Source organism: Tupaia chinensis, unplaced genomic scaffold (genome assembly GCF_000334495.1).
Source record: "Tupaia chinensis unplaced genomic scaffold, TupChi_1.0 Scaffold000453_1, whole genome shotgun sequence".
NCBI classification, from domain to species: domain Eukaryota; kingdom Metazoa; phylum Chordata; class Mammalia; order Scandentia; family Tupaiidae; genus Tupaia; species Tupaia belangeri.
In genome coordinates, this window is record NW_006159960.1 from 3,608,215 (window position 1) to 3,621,704 (window position 13,490).

Consider the following 13,490-nt stretch of genomic DNA (forward strand, 5'->3'; position numbering starts at 1 on the left):
CCCCCTGGGGGGTGATTTCTCGCTTTCTGTCTCTATGTCTCTCTCTGTCTGTCTGGCGAGCGCACACGCCCTACAGTGAAAATCTCTCCAAAAAAAGAAAAAGAAACCCTGATAGTTTAGGGAGCTTATTATGGGCTACACACAAGGCGAATGAAAGCATTTAATCTGTTATGATTTCATCATGCGCACCACAGCCCCTGATGAAAGTCTGCTCATTTTACATACTAAGAGACCAGGGCTGGAACTAGCAGGTGACATAATGGCTATCTTGCTGGACTCCTACATGGCCAATTGAGGTTAGAGTCCTGGGCCTGGAGGCTTGAAACTCAGGTTGGGTGTGTGTGTGCACAAAATCTCAAGAGGAGAATGGAGGAGAAGGGATTGAGGCATGGCCGTCCCCCTGGGGAGTGATTTCTCACTTTCTGTCTTTCTGTCTCTCTCTCTCTGGCGAGCACATGCTTCCTATAGCAAAAATCTCTCAAAAAAGAAGAAAGAGAGAGAGAGAGGGGGAGAGAGAGAGAGAGAGAGAGAGAGAAAGAAAGAAAGAAAGAAAGAAAGAAAGAAAGAAAGAAAGGAAGGAAAAGAAAGAAAGGAAAAGAAAGAAAGGAAAAGAAAGAAAGAAAGGAAAAGAAAGAAAGAAGCCAGGACTATGGGGTCAGTCGGTGCTGTGGTGGTGAAGGTGGCTGGACTCCACATGGCCAGCTTTGCAGTTTGAGTCCTGGACTCTGAGAAACATGCCGGGTGTGTGTGCGTGTGTGTCCAGAATCCCGAGAGGAGAATGGAGGAGAGGGGATTGTGGTGTGGCCAGCGCCCCTGGGGGGTGATTTCTCGCTTTCCCTCTCTCTGTTTCTCTCCCACGAGAGCACATACTCTAGAGCCAAACTAAAAGAAAAGAAACCAAGCCGATCTGACTCCAAAACATGTATATATTTTTCCATCTCTTCTAAATTATGAAGCTGAGCCACTTAACATGCACCACCTAAAGTGATGAAAGGCCCACGTGGGTCAGGTGCCCCTGAGAGGGCATTTCAGTTCGAGGCCTTTGATTGACACAGCCGTCAGTCACGGGATGATGGACATGTCACAGCAGGCCACTGCTGCAGACTAGCTCCTTCACCAGGCCCAACAGATCACGCCGAAACAGTGCACGCTACAGTCCCAGGCCACCGATCTGAATCTTGTGTCCGATTGTCACAAATATCAAGAAAACGTCAGAGAGATGACAGCTAAGGTCCCCAGACAGGCCAGATGTAGCCAGCACAAGGAAGTCCCCTGGGCCTGAACCTTCCAGAAAGTAACCTGCTCTTTTTCTGCCCATGAAGCCAATTTCCACTGCTCTGCTCAACTGAGCACTTTTTAGGCATTTTTAGAGGAAAGATGGTCCCCATTCATGAAATTTGAATGAAATAAAATTAGATCATTCAATTAAATTTGTGCTAATTTTCATCATTAAAAATATTTTCTTAAAAATTTCTTGCTTTTGGCTCATCAGATGGCATAATGGGAACACGGCTGGACTCTCACGTTGTTGACATAGTTCAAGTCCTAGACCTGGCGACTTAAACTCAGGCCGGGCGCGTGTGCATGCGTGCCCAAGATCTCGAGAGGAGAAGGGAGGAGAAGGGATTGCAGCGTGGCCACCCGCCCCCGCCCCCCCCGGGGAGTGATTTCTCCCCTATTGGGTCTCTGTCTCTCTCTCTCTATCTCTCCGTCAAGGGCACATGCCCTATAACAAAAATCTCTCTGGAAAAAAAAAAGAAAAACATTTCTTGCTTTCATGAGAGAGAGGAGGGAGAAACGGGACACGTTTGGCAGGTCTGGCCGCACTGTGACCCCACCCCAGCCCAGCAGTTAGCTAGGATCGTGGGCATGGGTACCTGGTGTGTTTCAGGTTAATTCAGGATCAGCCATGTGCCTTCCAGCATTACAGCGCGCTGGCTCCTGCCTGCACCATGGGAGCTGGGTCACCCCCACATTCCTCTCCTGTCAGAGCTGTGTCTTTAGCCTTCCTGGGGTGCAGCCCCAACAGAGCCTGGGCTCTAAGAATCATTCCCAGGGTCTGGGAACTGTCTCCCCCACACACCATCCCCCAGGGAGACCACGCGGGACCAGGCTGACAAGTGTCTTTCCTGTGAGCCATCCAGCTTCAAGCAGATAAGGTTTTCCCAGGGAGTGGGAGGGCAGGGAGGGAGCACAGAGCCCCTCAGCACCTTGGGGTTCTGGTCGCTGCCTTATTTGAAAGCCCCACAGAAATGTCTGCCTCACCCCTCCCTGCTCAGTTGTCCTCTTCATAATTGTATTATTTTTAACACAACCCACTGTCGCTCCTAAAAGTTCCAAATTCTCTGGGTTTCCAGAAACAAAAGAAGGAAGGGCCAGAGAGACCAGGGCCATGGAACATGCTAGATGGTGAGCCGGAGGGCATGGGAGATGGGCAGGGGGCTTTGGCTTGCAGTGAGAGGTCCCAATCTCTGCCAACAGAGTCTGGGGAGCAAGGACGGTCCCAGGCTAGATTATCCCTCCAGGCCACTCCTCTCCTGCCTTGCCTTCCCTCCTCTCAGGGTTTTTCCTCCAGGGAGAATAGGAGACCATTGGGGCCATTTAAAAGCCAGCTCAGAATTGCGTGGTGATGCATCTGGGGGAGCGGATTCCTTTCCCATCTCACGCAGCTCTGACTGCCAAGCCTCTCTCTAGATGGCGTCCTGGACCCGTCTGGGGGGTGTTTGTCCCAAGGCAGCTGAGGGAGGCCTCTGGCTGGATCCCCTAACTCGGGTGTCTGCGTTTCGCGCAGCTACTCACCTGCCTGCGCCCGGCCCTGCCGAGGGTTCTAGTCTGAGGCCTGTGGGCAGTGCCCGCTGCACCTGCCCCAGCTGCCTGATGCAGGATGCGGTCATGAGAGGAAGCGGGGTGTCGGCCGAGTCATTCTGGGGTTTCCAGAAGGCTGCTGGAGGAGGGCATCGACAGGGCACGGTGTGGGTCGCCAGACATGGCCTCCCTCTCCTCATCCGGCCCCGTGCGTGGGGGAGGGGGCCTAGGGTCTGAGCACTGAGCGACAGCAGGGCCAGTGTACTCCCACCAGGCAGGGGAAGGTCTGGGGGGCCTCCCCATGGGCTAGGAGAGGGTGGCTGCCTAGCTACATGCACTTCCAGAGGCTCCACTGTGGGGACCCCACCCTGCACCCGTTCTCCTCACTAGCAAGAAGGACGGCCCTCCCCCATGACCCCTCCACTTGGCAGAAAACTCATCCAATGAGGAAGAGCCTTTGCCCATTTCAGCTGACAAGTCAACCTACCAACTCAGGTTTGCGAGACATACTAACCACTTTACTTCATTGGAATCAATTAGCTTTCGTCCTAGGCTCCAGCCTACTGGGGTGATAAAAACTTGCACTAGCTCATGCAGAATCCTGAGGGCTTAGGGGAAGCCAGAAAGCGGGGTAAGGGCTGACTGACATCCAGGTTGCTTTAGCCCACTGCAGGCTCCGGCCTCCAAAACGCCTGGGGAGCAGGAGCCAATCGAGGCTGGGAACCTGGGCCCCCAGGTCCCGACTCCCTTCCCTGCTGAGGTCTCGTCCCCTCCTGAAGGTATCACCGTGATGTGGTGCTTGGGGCCCGCTGCGGTTCAAACTGTACCCCAAGGCTCAGGTGTTGGAAACTTCAGCCCTAATGCAACAGTGTTGCGAGGTGGAACCAGATGACAAGAGGTTAGGTCCTGAGGGCTTGGCACTCAGAATGGATCTGTGTCCTGTGGCATGTAGGTTCGTCGCAACAGCAAGTGTCGCACCCTCTTGCTCTCTCCCTTGCACTCTCTTGTGCTCCGCGTGGGCTGACCGGTGCACCTGGATATTCGACGTCCCAGCCTCCTGAAGTGTGAGGACTACCTTTCTCTTTACAAAGGACCCGGTCCGTGTATTCTATCACAGCAGCACAGAGCGGACTGAGAGCCCCGCTCGGGGCACACACGTGTCCTTCCCGTTTCCAGTCCCAGTCCGTCTCACCTCTCCCCTGCCTTTGCCCATGCGCACACCTGGTGTTGTCTCAGCAGGCTCAAGGCTGGTGCCTGGACACCTGGCCTTGTCTCAGCAGGCTCAGGGCTGGTGCCTGGACACCTGGCCTTGTCTCAGCAGGCTCAGGGCTGGTGCCTGGACACCTGGCCTTGTCTCAGCAGGCTCAGGGTTGGTGCCTCCAGGAGCCTCTGCTTCTCAACCGGAAAAGAGGTAGGAGAGGGGAGGGAAGGAACACAGGCCAGTACTTCAACAAATTATTCTACCCCGTGAGCACCAAAGGCGCTAACCTTAGAAGACATTTTGCCCTCTGGCCACCCCATCCCTGTTGCCTGAATTTCCCCCTTGGCCTTTCCCTCATTTTATACATTCTTCCCGGTGATCTCACCCAGTCCCAGAGCCGTAGCCAAAGCGGCTCCCAGGCCCTGTTCTCCGACCTTCCTTCAGTTTTAGAACCTCTAACTTGCTGGCCTCAACTTCTTTGAACTCTTAATAAGGTACTCAAATGTGAACAAATGATATTTTACCTTAAAAAGAAAAGATCCCTAATTTGTTTTGGAAACAGAAGCATCTTCTCGTGACAGAGGAAGCTGGACTGTTCTCTGCACATCACCATTGAGGTCCTAAAGTGAGCACCGTGAGCTGAACTCGCCACCATAACCTGGGAATCCCCAGCTCCCCTCTCCTCCCAGCCCTGTCTGTAGTCAATGAATGACAGTCAGGCCACATCTACTTCCTAAATAGCTCGACTCCGGCCCACTGCCAACCACTGCTAGCACACGAGCCCAGGCCCCACAGCCCCCTGCTGGGCCCTCCCCATGATGTCCCTGTTCCAAACTCCCCCGGCTCCAGCCATTCATACACTGAAGCCGACTTCTAAAGGTGAGGAGCGGACCCTGGCCTACCCCTGGACCAGCATGCTTCTGTAGTAATGATGGTCCACTTGTTTGGGCCACAGTACCCAGACTGTGGTCGGACAGCACCGTAAATGTTTCCATGAAGGCATTTCTTAGATAACATTAGCACTGAAATCAATACACGTCCGGGGATGAGGGTTTCCGGATGATGAGCAGACACACGGATGCAAGCACGTGGAATAGGTTAGGACTGGGCTGCCACAGCAGAGGAAAGTGTGGTTGAGCGCTCAGCACACCCCCCCTCCACACCTAGCAGAACTATTACCGAACGTGCACAACATAATGGCATGTTCACTGTGGACGACAATGAAAACGTCTATACCCTCTTTAAATATTAAATATTAAAATGTCAGAGGGCCTATACACTTGCCAGAGAGAGACAGAGAGGAAGAGGAGAAAGCATTCCCTAATGTGGCATGATCACACCACAATCCCTTCTCTTCTGTTTCTCCAACCTGTTGAGAATTGGGGCACGACAAGCACCTGGCATGTTTTTCAAGCCACTGAGGTGGGGTTCCAACTACAATCAACCATGTAGTATCCGGCTCCTTTAACCACTAGGCTATGGAGCTGGCTCTGTATTATTTTGCCTTGGTTATTTTGCACTGTATGCATGCTTTGAAAAACCATACTGAACTCTACAAAGAAAGATAGTGTAAACCAAAAGTCATGATAAAACATTTTAAAAAAATAAACTTAAAAAAAAAAATTGGGGCCGGCAGGTCACGTGGTGGTTAAGGGCCTGGAATCCCACATGGCTGACTGCAGTTTGAGTTCCAGACTTGGCAGCTTGGCTTTCTCACTTTCTTTCTCTGGTCAAATTAAATACATCAATAAGTAAAGTTAAACAAAATAATAATTTTTTGAGAGATTTTTGCTATAGGGCATGTGAGCTCACCAGAAAGACAGAGAGAGACAGAGAGACAGAAAACAAGAAATAAGCCCCCAGGGGGGATGGCCAACACCACAATCCCTTCTCCTCCATTCACCTCTTGGGATCTTGGGCACACATGCACACGTACCTGGCGTGAACTTAAGCCACCGGGTCTGGGACTCGAACCATGGTCAACTACATGGTAGTCCAGCGACATAGCCATGACCTCAACTGCTGGTCTCTAAATAATTCTTAAAAAACATCAATAGATTTCAAATGAAGCAGATTATCTTCCATAACGTGGGTGGGCCTTATCCACTCAGTTGAAGGCCTTAGTAGCACAAAGGCTTCCCTGAAGCTAGAATGAATCCAGCCAGCAGAATGCTCTGGACTTGACCTCCAGCTCTCCCCTGGTGTTCACCTGACCCGCAGCTCTGCAGATCCTGGGCTTGCCAGCTTCCACAACTGTATGAGCCAATTCCTTTAAATAAACCTTTCTGTCTCCCTCTCTCCCCTTCTTCTTCTACACATGCTATTGGTCCTGTTTCTTTGGAGAATCCTGACTAATACAAGCTGCTTCTCTTCAATTTCAGGATAATAACCTGAAATCCTTAAATCTTTGTTCAGATGAGGAAGAGTCACTTTCCTCTAGGCAGATGCACCTCTGGCCAAAGTGCACAGCAGCTGGGTGAAGCGTGGGAGGGCCTTCCCTCTTAGTATGCTGACAGCCTGGACCACCCCATGGAGCTGCCCTGCCTCCTGCTGGGACCCTGCCTGCCCCAGTAACCTGGTCTCTTTTTCTTCCGTTCCTCCTCCTCTTAACCTAACTTCCCCCCAGCAGGTTATGCAGCACCAAACCTGCTGCGCTCCTTTGCCATTGTGCCTGGTACCTTCTGGCTCTTCTGTCTCAGGTTCTCATACCTGCAAATTCCTCTGGCATCGCCTCCTTTGCCCAAGCTTCTTGGGCACTCACCAGGGGTCCTGGCCCTGGGTCCTAGCCCTTGCTTCACTGGATCACTCGTCTAGCTTGGGAGGCTCCCAATGAAGGGGCTTGAACTTTGATCTACCCTGCCGCTAGCAGGTGCTCAGCCTGTAGTGCACGAATGAGAACAGGGCAGGGTGTGTGCGTGAATGAAGGAGGGACGCGCGGGTGCGCTGGCTCGCCATGGGCAGCAGGAGGCGCTCCCCAGCAGCAGCGGGCGCCTTTCAGTCCCCAGCCCGAGTTCGGCCAGCCGGGGGATTGGGCTGGGGCCGGCGGAGGGAAGGTGGTCCCGGACCGACTCGCGCAGATCCGGGCTAGCTCTCCCGGAGACCCGGACCCGCGCTAGGGCAGGGGGCCCGCGGGGGCGGGGCGCTGCGCGCTCACGTCGTCTCCTCCTTCCATCCCGGGCTCCCCTGGAATGAAAACTGCCCCCGGCCAGGCCGAAGCGCGCGGATGAAAGGCGGCCCAGGGACCGGGGGAGCCGCCTCCCGCCCGGGCTGCGGAAACTGGCCGCGCCGGGGGTGTCCCGACACGCGGGCTTGCGGAGGCGGGAGCAGGGGGCATCCTCACCCCTGGAGAAGCTGTCCCCACTGGACCCGCGCCCCTGTCCGCACCTTTCCAGCCCAACATGCAGCCCCGCCCGGACTCCGAGATCGGAATCTCAAATCGCTTCTCGTATCTTCCCCTCTCTCCTCTGGGCCTTGGTATGCCCCAGGGGACAGATGTCTTGGGATCTTTAACATTTGGGATGCTGCAAATGCCGAAGTTAAATGAAATACCTCCGGGGAGGGCGGACGGGGAGGAGGCTCGGGGAGAGGGAGGGTGGCCTGGACTAACAGGTCCCGAAGCTGCGAGGCAGGAGCGGGGGGCGCGCGGGCAGGCGGGCGGCGCCAGAGCTCCATGGGACAGGTAAGGGGGAAACTCCGGGGGACCCAGCGCGGGCGAACTGGGGGCATCCAGCCCCTAGTCCCACTGTCTTCCGCCTTAGCCGAGGGGGCCCTACGAGGAAAGGGGTCATTTTATTGAGGGGACGGAGATTCCGAGTTCCTGTTAAAAATGCCTGTTGCGACCCTTGCACCTTTCTCCTGCGACCTTCCCCATCCGGTGGACCTCCCGGCCAGGTTGTGGGAAGCCTGAGAGCTGCCGAACAAAAGGGGCGAAGCCTCGGGCCGCTGGCGTGGAGGGCGCGGTGGGGGAGGGGAGAGGGTGGACGGGACAAAGGGGCTTTTTCAAAAAAGCCTAGAGGTCTGATTTCAGGGCGCATTCCAGGCTGGCGTGGAGTTCCCGGCCCCAGCCCGCTCCAGGGAGGAGAGCGGAGAAAGAAAGCGGTTGCGGAGCCATCTCCTCCCCTCTGGGCTCGAGGGTCCCGGGCTCGTTCCCTCCTTCCTCTTCCCAGGGTGGGCGCTCGGCTGACCATTGATTCGCTAATTCACTAAGTAAACGTTCAGCAGTGCCTAGAACCGTGCTTGCTGGGAGCTGCTGGGGACCGGGAGATGCTAGGATCGGGACCTTGCTTCAAAGAACTTCCACCTCGTGTATCCGAAGAAACTTAAAAGAAGGAACTTTCAGAGAATTGGAGGCGGATGGCTCCAGGGTTGTGTGCGTCGGGGGCGGGGGAGTCTAATTCAGAACTTCGCCTTTGGAAATGACAGTCCGGAAGAGGTGCAGTTTTTCTATTCTGGGGAAGGCTCTTGCCCAGGTCAGGTTCCCAATTCTATAACGTCCTTACCTACCGGGGTCTCGGTGATACTGCTCTGGGGTTGGGGTCTGGGGCTTCGGCGCTGACGCCCTAGCCTGGCTACCGTCAGGCTCTGAGCTCCAGAACTCCGCCGGCCTCTGGCGTGCTCACCTCCCCCTTGGCTTTGAGTTGAAAGAATGGGAGCCCCCTAGGTCCAGAGGAGCCTCTCTAGGCTTCTAGGCAGGAGGGTTGGTTGCCAGCCCCTTCCAGCACTTTGGAACCTGCTGGGTTGGGGACTGTGGGGTGTGAGCAAAGTGTCTTTGAGAATTCCAGAGGATCAGAGTGAACAGTGGGGGTTGCCAATCTGAACTCTCTTGAACTCAGGTCGTGGAGTGCCTGAGGGCAGAGGCTCTTCCAGAACCCACGGGCACCAAAGCATCTGTGGGTAGAATTCAGAGGGTTTGGACTCTTCGGTGGGGGGAAATGCATCAGATTGTTCACCAGGCTGTAGCTGAAGTTTGGGATCACCTCATGGCGAAGGCGATAAGCCACAGGGGCGCTGGTCGTAGCTGTGACTTTGCCATTAGTATTAGGAAGTCACCGATTCGATCGCACTGCAGTTGCGGCTGCCGTGTTTAGGTTCATCACTTGTGTGCTCTTTTCCCACTGCTAGGTCCTGTGGAATGTTAATAAAGAAGCATATATTTTGCTGTCTTTCTGTTTTTATAACTGCATTTCAGGATGATTGGTTCTTTTAGTGAGTCCTTAAATTTTGTTTCGTGCATTAACATACACCGCTATGAGTTAGGAGCTGAATCTAGAAGTTTCCACCTCCCCCCACCTGGAGCTGGGGGATGGGCAGGTGAAGGAAGGGCCAGTCCACCCCTCTCTGACTTTGCAAGAAAGCACCTGTGGGGGATGGGAGGGCTTGCTAAGCTGAGGAGGGGACTTTGCCAGGGAAAGCGAGGGCTTGGTGGCCCTCTGGGAGACCCAGAGAACACACTCCCACCATGGGTTGGCGAGGAGATTGTCCCCTGTTTGGGCCCCTCAGCCTCAGCCTTGGGAGACGAGGAGATGGCCAGCCTGGAGGACTCGGGGCTAGCATTGTTTGGAGAGGGTGTGGCAGGAATGTGAAGGTGTGCTGGGTGTGTGGAGGGGTGTGGGGGCGCTGGTGAGGGGGAGGCGCTGCAGGTGTGTGATGTGAGTTGACAGAGCTCTGCTCCAAGGAGCTGCTTGGTGGGAGCAGGTTTCATTGTCCCTACATTGGGGAGTGGGACAGGGGACTTTCAGGGCTGGGGGAGGGGAAGCACCTAGACACGCATTGAGGTGCCAAGCCTGAGCGGAGGGGGGTTGAGGTGAGGGATAAAGAGCAAGGGGAAAGGGAGGTGGTAGCATGAAGACTTGAGGGGTGCAGCCCGGTCTGCAGCCCCTCTCTGCACTCCAGCTTTATGGACAGGCATAGCCTCAGCTCTGCTCTGCCCCCTCCCCCTGCCCTTCCCACTCACTTTGTGAATTAGGCTGGATTCCGGTTTTTCATTTCCTTGAAGGTCATTGGGGTGGGAGACCTGGAGGCTTATTTTCTTATGTTCCATTTTGGTATCTGGATCCTTGCTTAGAGCCTGGGGTCACAGTGGCCCTCCTGTGGAGTAGGGGACAGATTGGGGTTTGGGTTAGCGTCCCATGGACTGTGTTGCTGGGGGATGGATGTAAATGACAAACAGGGAAGGGCTTGATGCTCCTGCAGGGGAGTGTCTGGGATAAAAAAGGAACAGCCTGGTCCCCCCCCCCAGGAACCCAAGGCATAGAAAATTCCAGGACTCTGCCTTGCTGAGGCTTTTTTTTTTTTTAAAGTTTAAAATTGTTTTTGCTAGAGGACCTATGTCCTGGCTGGAGAAAGACACACACACACACACACACACACAGAAGGAAAGTAGAGGTACCCTCCCCACCTTTACCACCACCTGCCGGCCCGCTGGCCTTTTAAAATCCGACATTGGTCGCTATTTCAGGGTATCAGGAAGACCCATTGCCATCAGCTGGCAAATTTCCTGCGGGTGTTTCACCCGACCTTTGAGGGCTTCGTATGCCTCAATTTCTGGAGAGGAAGCTGAGGTGTAAGGAAAGCTGGGCGAGTCAGGGGCAGGACGGGATGGCATGCAACACCTTGCAGCTTGGCACCTTGGCACGTTGCACTGGGTCCCTCGAGGGGATGAGGACCTGACCCTGCTGCCTTCTGGATCCTCCTCGCGAAGCCCCTCTCCCTGCTCTCCTGCCCCCGGAAGTGCAGAGGCCCAGAAGCAGTCGACAGGGATTAGCTCCAGGAAGGACTTGCTCACCTGCTCCTCCCCTCTGACTCAAGTCATAACAAGTAACCTGGTTCCCCTGGCCCTGCAGCCTGGGAGGGACGGACGGCAGCCTGGGAGGGACGGACGGCGGCAGGCATTGCCGCAAGCTGGCACCCTGACTGCAGGGAGAGCACAGGGTGGCTGCCTGGAACCTGGGAACTCCTGAGACGACATGAGAGGCCCCTCGCCCCCATGACCTTGGAGCAGGGGTGTTTCCTGAACTGAACTGAAGCCCATAAGCAGGTGAGGGTATGGCAGAAGGGAGCAGGTCTTTGGGGCTGAGGGACAGAGTGGCCTGGGGTTTCGGAGAGCCCAGGCAGTGACTGTCACCTCCCACTTCCAGCGGGTCCTGGTAGGCTTGGATGGGGAGCCCATCTCTGTTGCCCCAGACCTTCATTTTCACCAGAAGGCCAAGCAGAGGTGAGCTGGGCAGACGGGCCCTGGCTCTGGAGGATGATTTGATGGGAAACAGCCCCCAGCTGCTCAGCTTGAGGAGCGTTCCCTGGAGCTGGCCTCCTCCCACTGCCCAGCGCCCCTCCTCTGTCTTTTTCTGGGGGTCTTGTTCGACTAGGCTGGCTTCCGAGGCACAGGATGGGCTGAAGCTGGGTACTGAGGGTCTGGGGGCAGGAGGGCACCCTGTGCAGGAGAGTGTGGGGACCCGACCTGGACTGCCTTATCTAAAAGCAATGCCTTTCCTGGGTGGGGGTGGGGCTAGGGCCTCCTCTGTGGACTCTGGGGCAGGGTCCCAGGAGGAGGAGCTGTCCGGGGAGACCATGGGGGATGACAAAGGCCCCGTGGATTTCATGCTCAGCCTGGCTTTGTCAAGGGGTACAGATCCAGGTGCGGCAGCTGGGAAGGCCTCAGACTCTAATCTTCACTGCGCTTGTAAGGAAAGGAGCCCAGAGAGGCCATGCGACTTCTCCAAAGTCACAGGCAAGAGCAGACTGGGCCCGGAGTCCAAAACTCTGGACGTCTAGTCCTGGGCTGTCGGCCCTACTTGAACCAGCGAGTTAGCCCAGTGTGGGCCCTGCCTGGCCTCCCCTGACCTAGTAGTGAGGGACTGGGCGACCTGGAGGAGGAGGCAGCTGGAGGGGCAGGAAGTGTGTTCAGCCCTCCTCTTCTGTGTCACAGTCTGGGAAGCCCTGAGAAGTAGAGGCTGTCGCCCCAACTTTCCAAGCTACTTCCTAAGTGGTTAATATTTAATTAGCAGGTGTGACTAATTAATGGCTTTCCCTCCCAGATCGCCTCCCCTGTCCCAGGCTCAGTGGTGGGTGAGACTCTGCTTGCTCTCGACCCAAACTCCAGGCAGGGTTGCAGTGGAGGGGTGAGGTGAGTGGAGGGGTGAGCTGCTCGCTCCTCTGTGCTAGGGATGGCAGATGGACAGAGTCCAGTTAGTCACCCAGAGCCCCTGGGGTTCCAGAATATATGACTGGTCTCGGGCATGTTCAGGAAGGTCCCACAAACACTTAAAAAATAATATTCTACCATGCGTTCTCTAGACCTTGGAGAACTGAGGTCCCAACGTGCAAGGTGCAGTTAGCCTTCAGTGAGCTTTTCGTTGTTGCCCAGGTCCTTTGATAGACTGTGCTGTTGAGATGGGCATATGAAAGCTCTTGGTGGGCCTGCTGGGCACGCACATACGCACGCCTGGCGTGATTTTCAAGCCACTGGGTCTGGGACTGGAACTGCAATTGGCTATGTGGGAGTCCAGCTCCTTAACCACCATCCCACCTGCTCTTTTCTTGCGATGGGCAGGAAGTACCACAAGGGACCTGGCTGACAGCAGCGTCCTCTCCCTCTCTGGACCTTGCTTTGTGAACGGCTCTCCCAGGACCTTCCTCTGACCTGGCTGCCTGCCAGGGGTGGAGCCCACCTCCCCCACGCTGCGGCCCTGTGCTCTAAGCAGGCAGGATAAGCTCCAGACAGAAACTCAGGAGGACTCTTGGACTCTTGCTCAATGGCTGACTCAGTGAGGAGGTGGCTGGGCGCTTGCAGACGCCCGCTCAGCTCCGCCCGGCCCTTCCCACCTCACTACAGCCAGCAGTTGCCAGGCCCTGGCCCGCTGGGACCCTGACCCGGCTGTGGATGTGGTGAAGAAAGAGGGAGCAGGCACAGGTGGTGTTTGGATGACTGGGACTGCACCCGCCACTGAGTGCTCCCAGTGCAGGGAGGCATGGGCAGGGGTCTCCTTTCTGTCCTTGGCTACTGCTGCCCTTGTCACTCCTCTACTCCCTAACTTCCGGCAACCCTGACTTACATACCCAGGGTCTCCCTTAGCTGTGTGGCTTAGGGGATCCAGGCTGGCTCCCCGTGGAGGGGTGTCCTGAGCATAGCTAGGGGGTTGACTTGGGGGTTGAGTCAGAGCTTGGGGCCAGCTCTGGTGGACAGTGGGTACTCCAGCCTCCCAGAGAATAAACTGGTCCAGAGTACAGGGTATCTTGGGCTTGGGGGTCCCTGACTGGGGCCCTTCTGAAGTGCCCTTACTGCTAGGTGGTAGGCTATGTCTCATGTCTCTGGGTTCTGGGACTGAGAAGCCATGAGCTGTGAAGACATCTCCTTCTTTCTCCCTTGCTTTGTCATCCTGTCCTGCTTTCCCTGTTTGTTTGTTTGTTTTCTCCCCTTCTTCTCTTCTCTGTTCTTTCTCCCTCTCTCTCTCTCTCTTTTTTTTTTTTTTTTTTTTTTTTTTGTCTT

At 55.4% G+C, this 13,490-nt stretch overlaps 1 protein-coding gene across 3 annotated transcripts in view; it reads left to right on the forward strand.

Moving 5' to 3' along the window:
• The first annotated feature begins 7,482 nt into the window (after positions 1–7,482).
• Positions 7,483–13,490, forward strand: part of INAVA (innate immunity activator) — a 22,071-nt gene continuing 16,063 nt past the window's right edge. Inside the window, exon 1 of one of the 3 annotated variants that reach the window (XM_006155456.3) lies at positions 7,483–7,685. In XM_006155456.3, coding sequence (XP_006155518.1) covers positions 7,483–7,685 — 203 coding nt within the window. Of the gene's footprint in view, positions 7,686–10,631; positions 11,043–12,842; positions 12,915–13,490 lie in introns of those variants that run through there. The other 2 variants (XM_027774552.1, XM_027774553.1) reach the window with 2 other exon arrangements.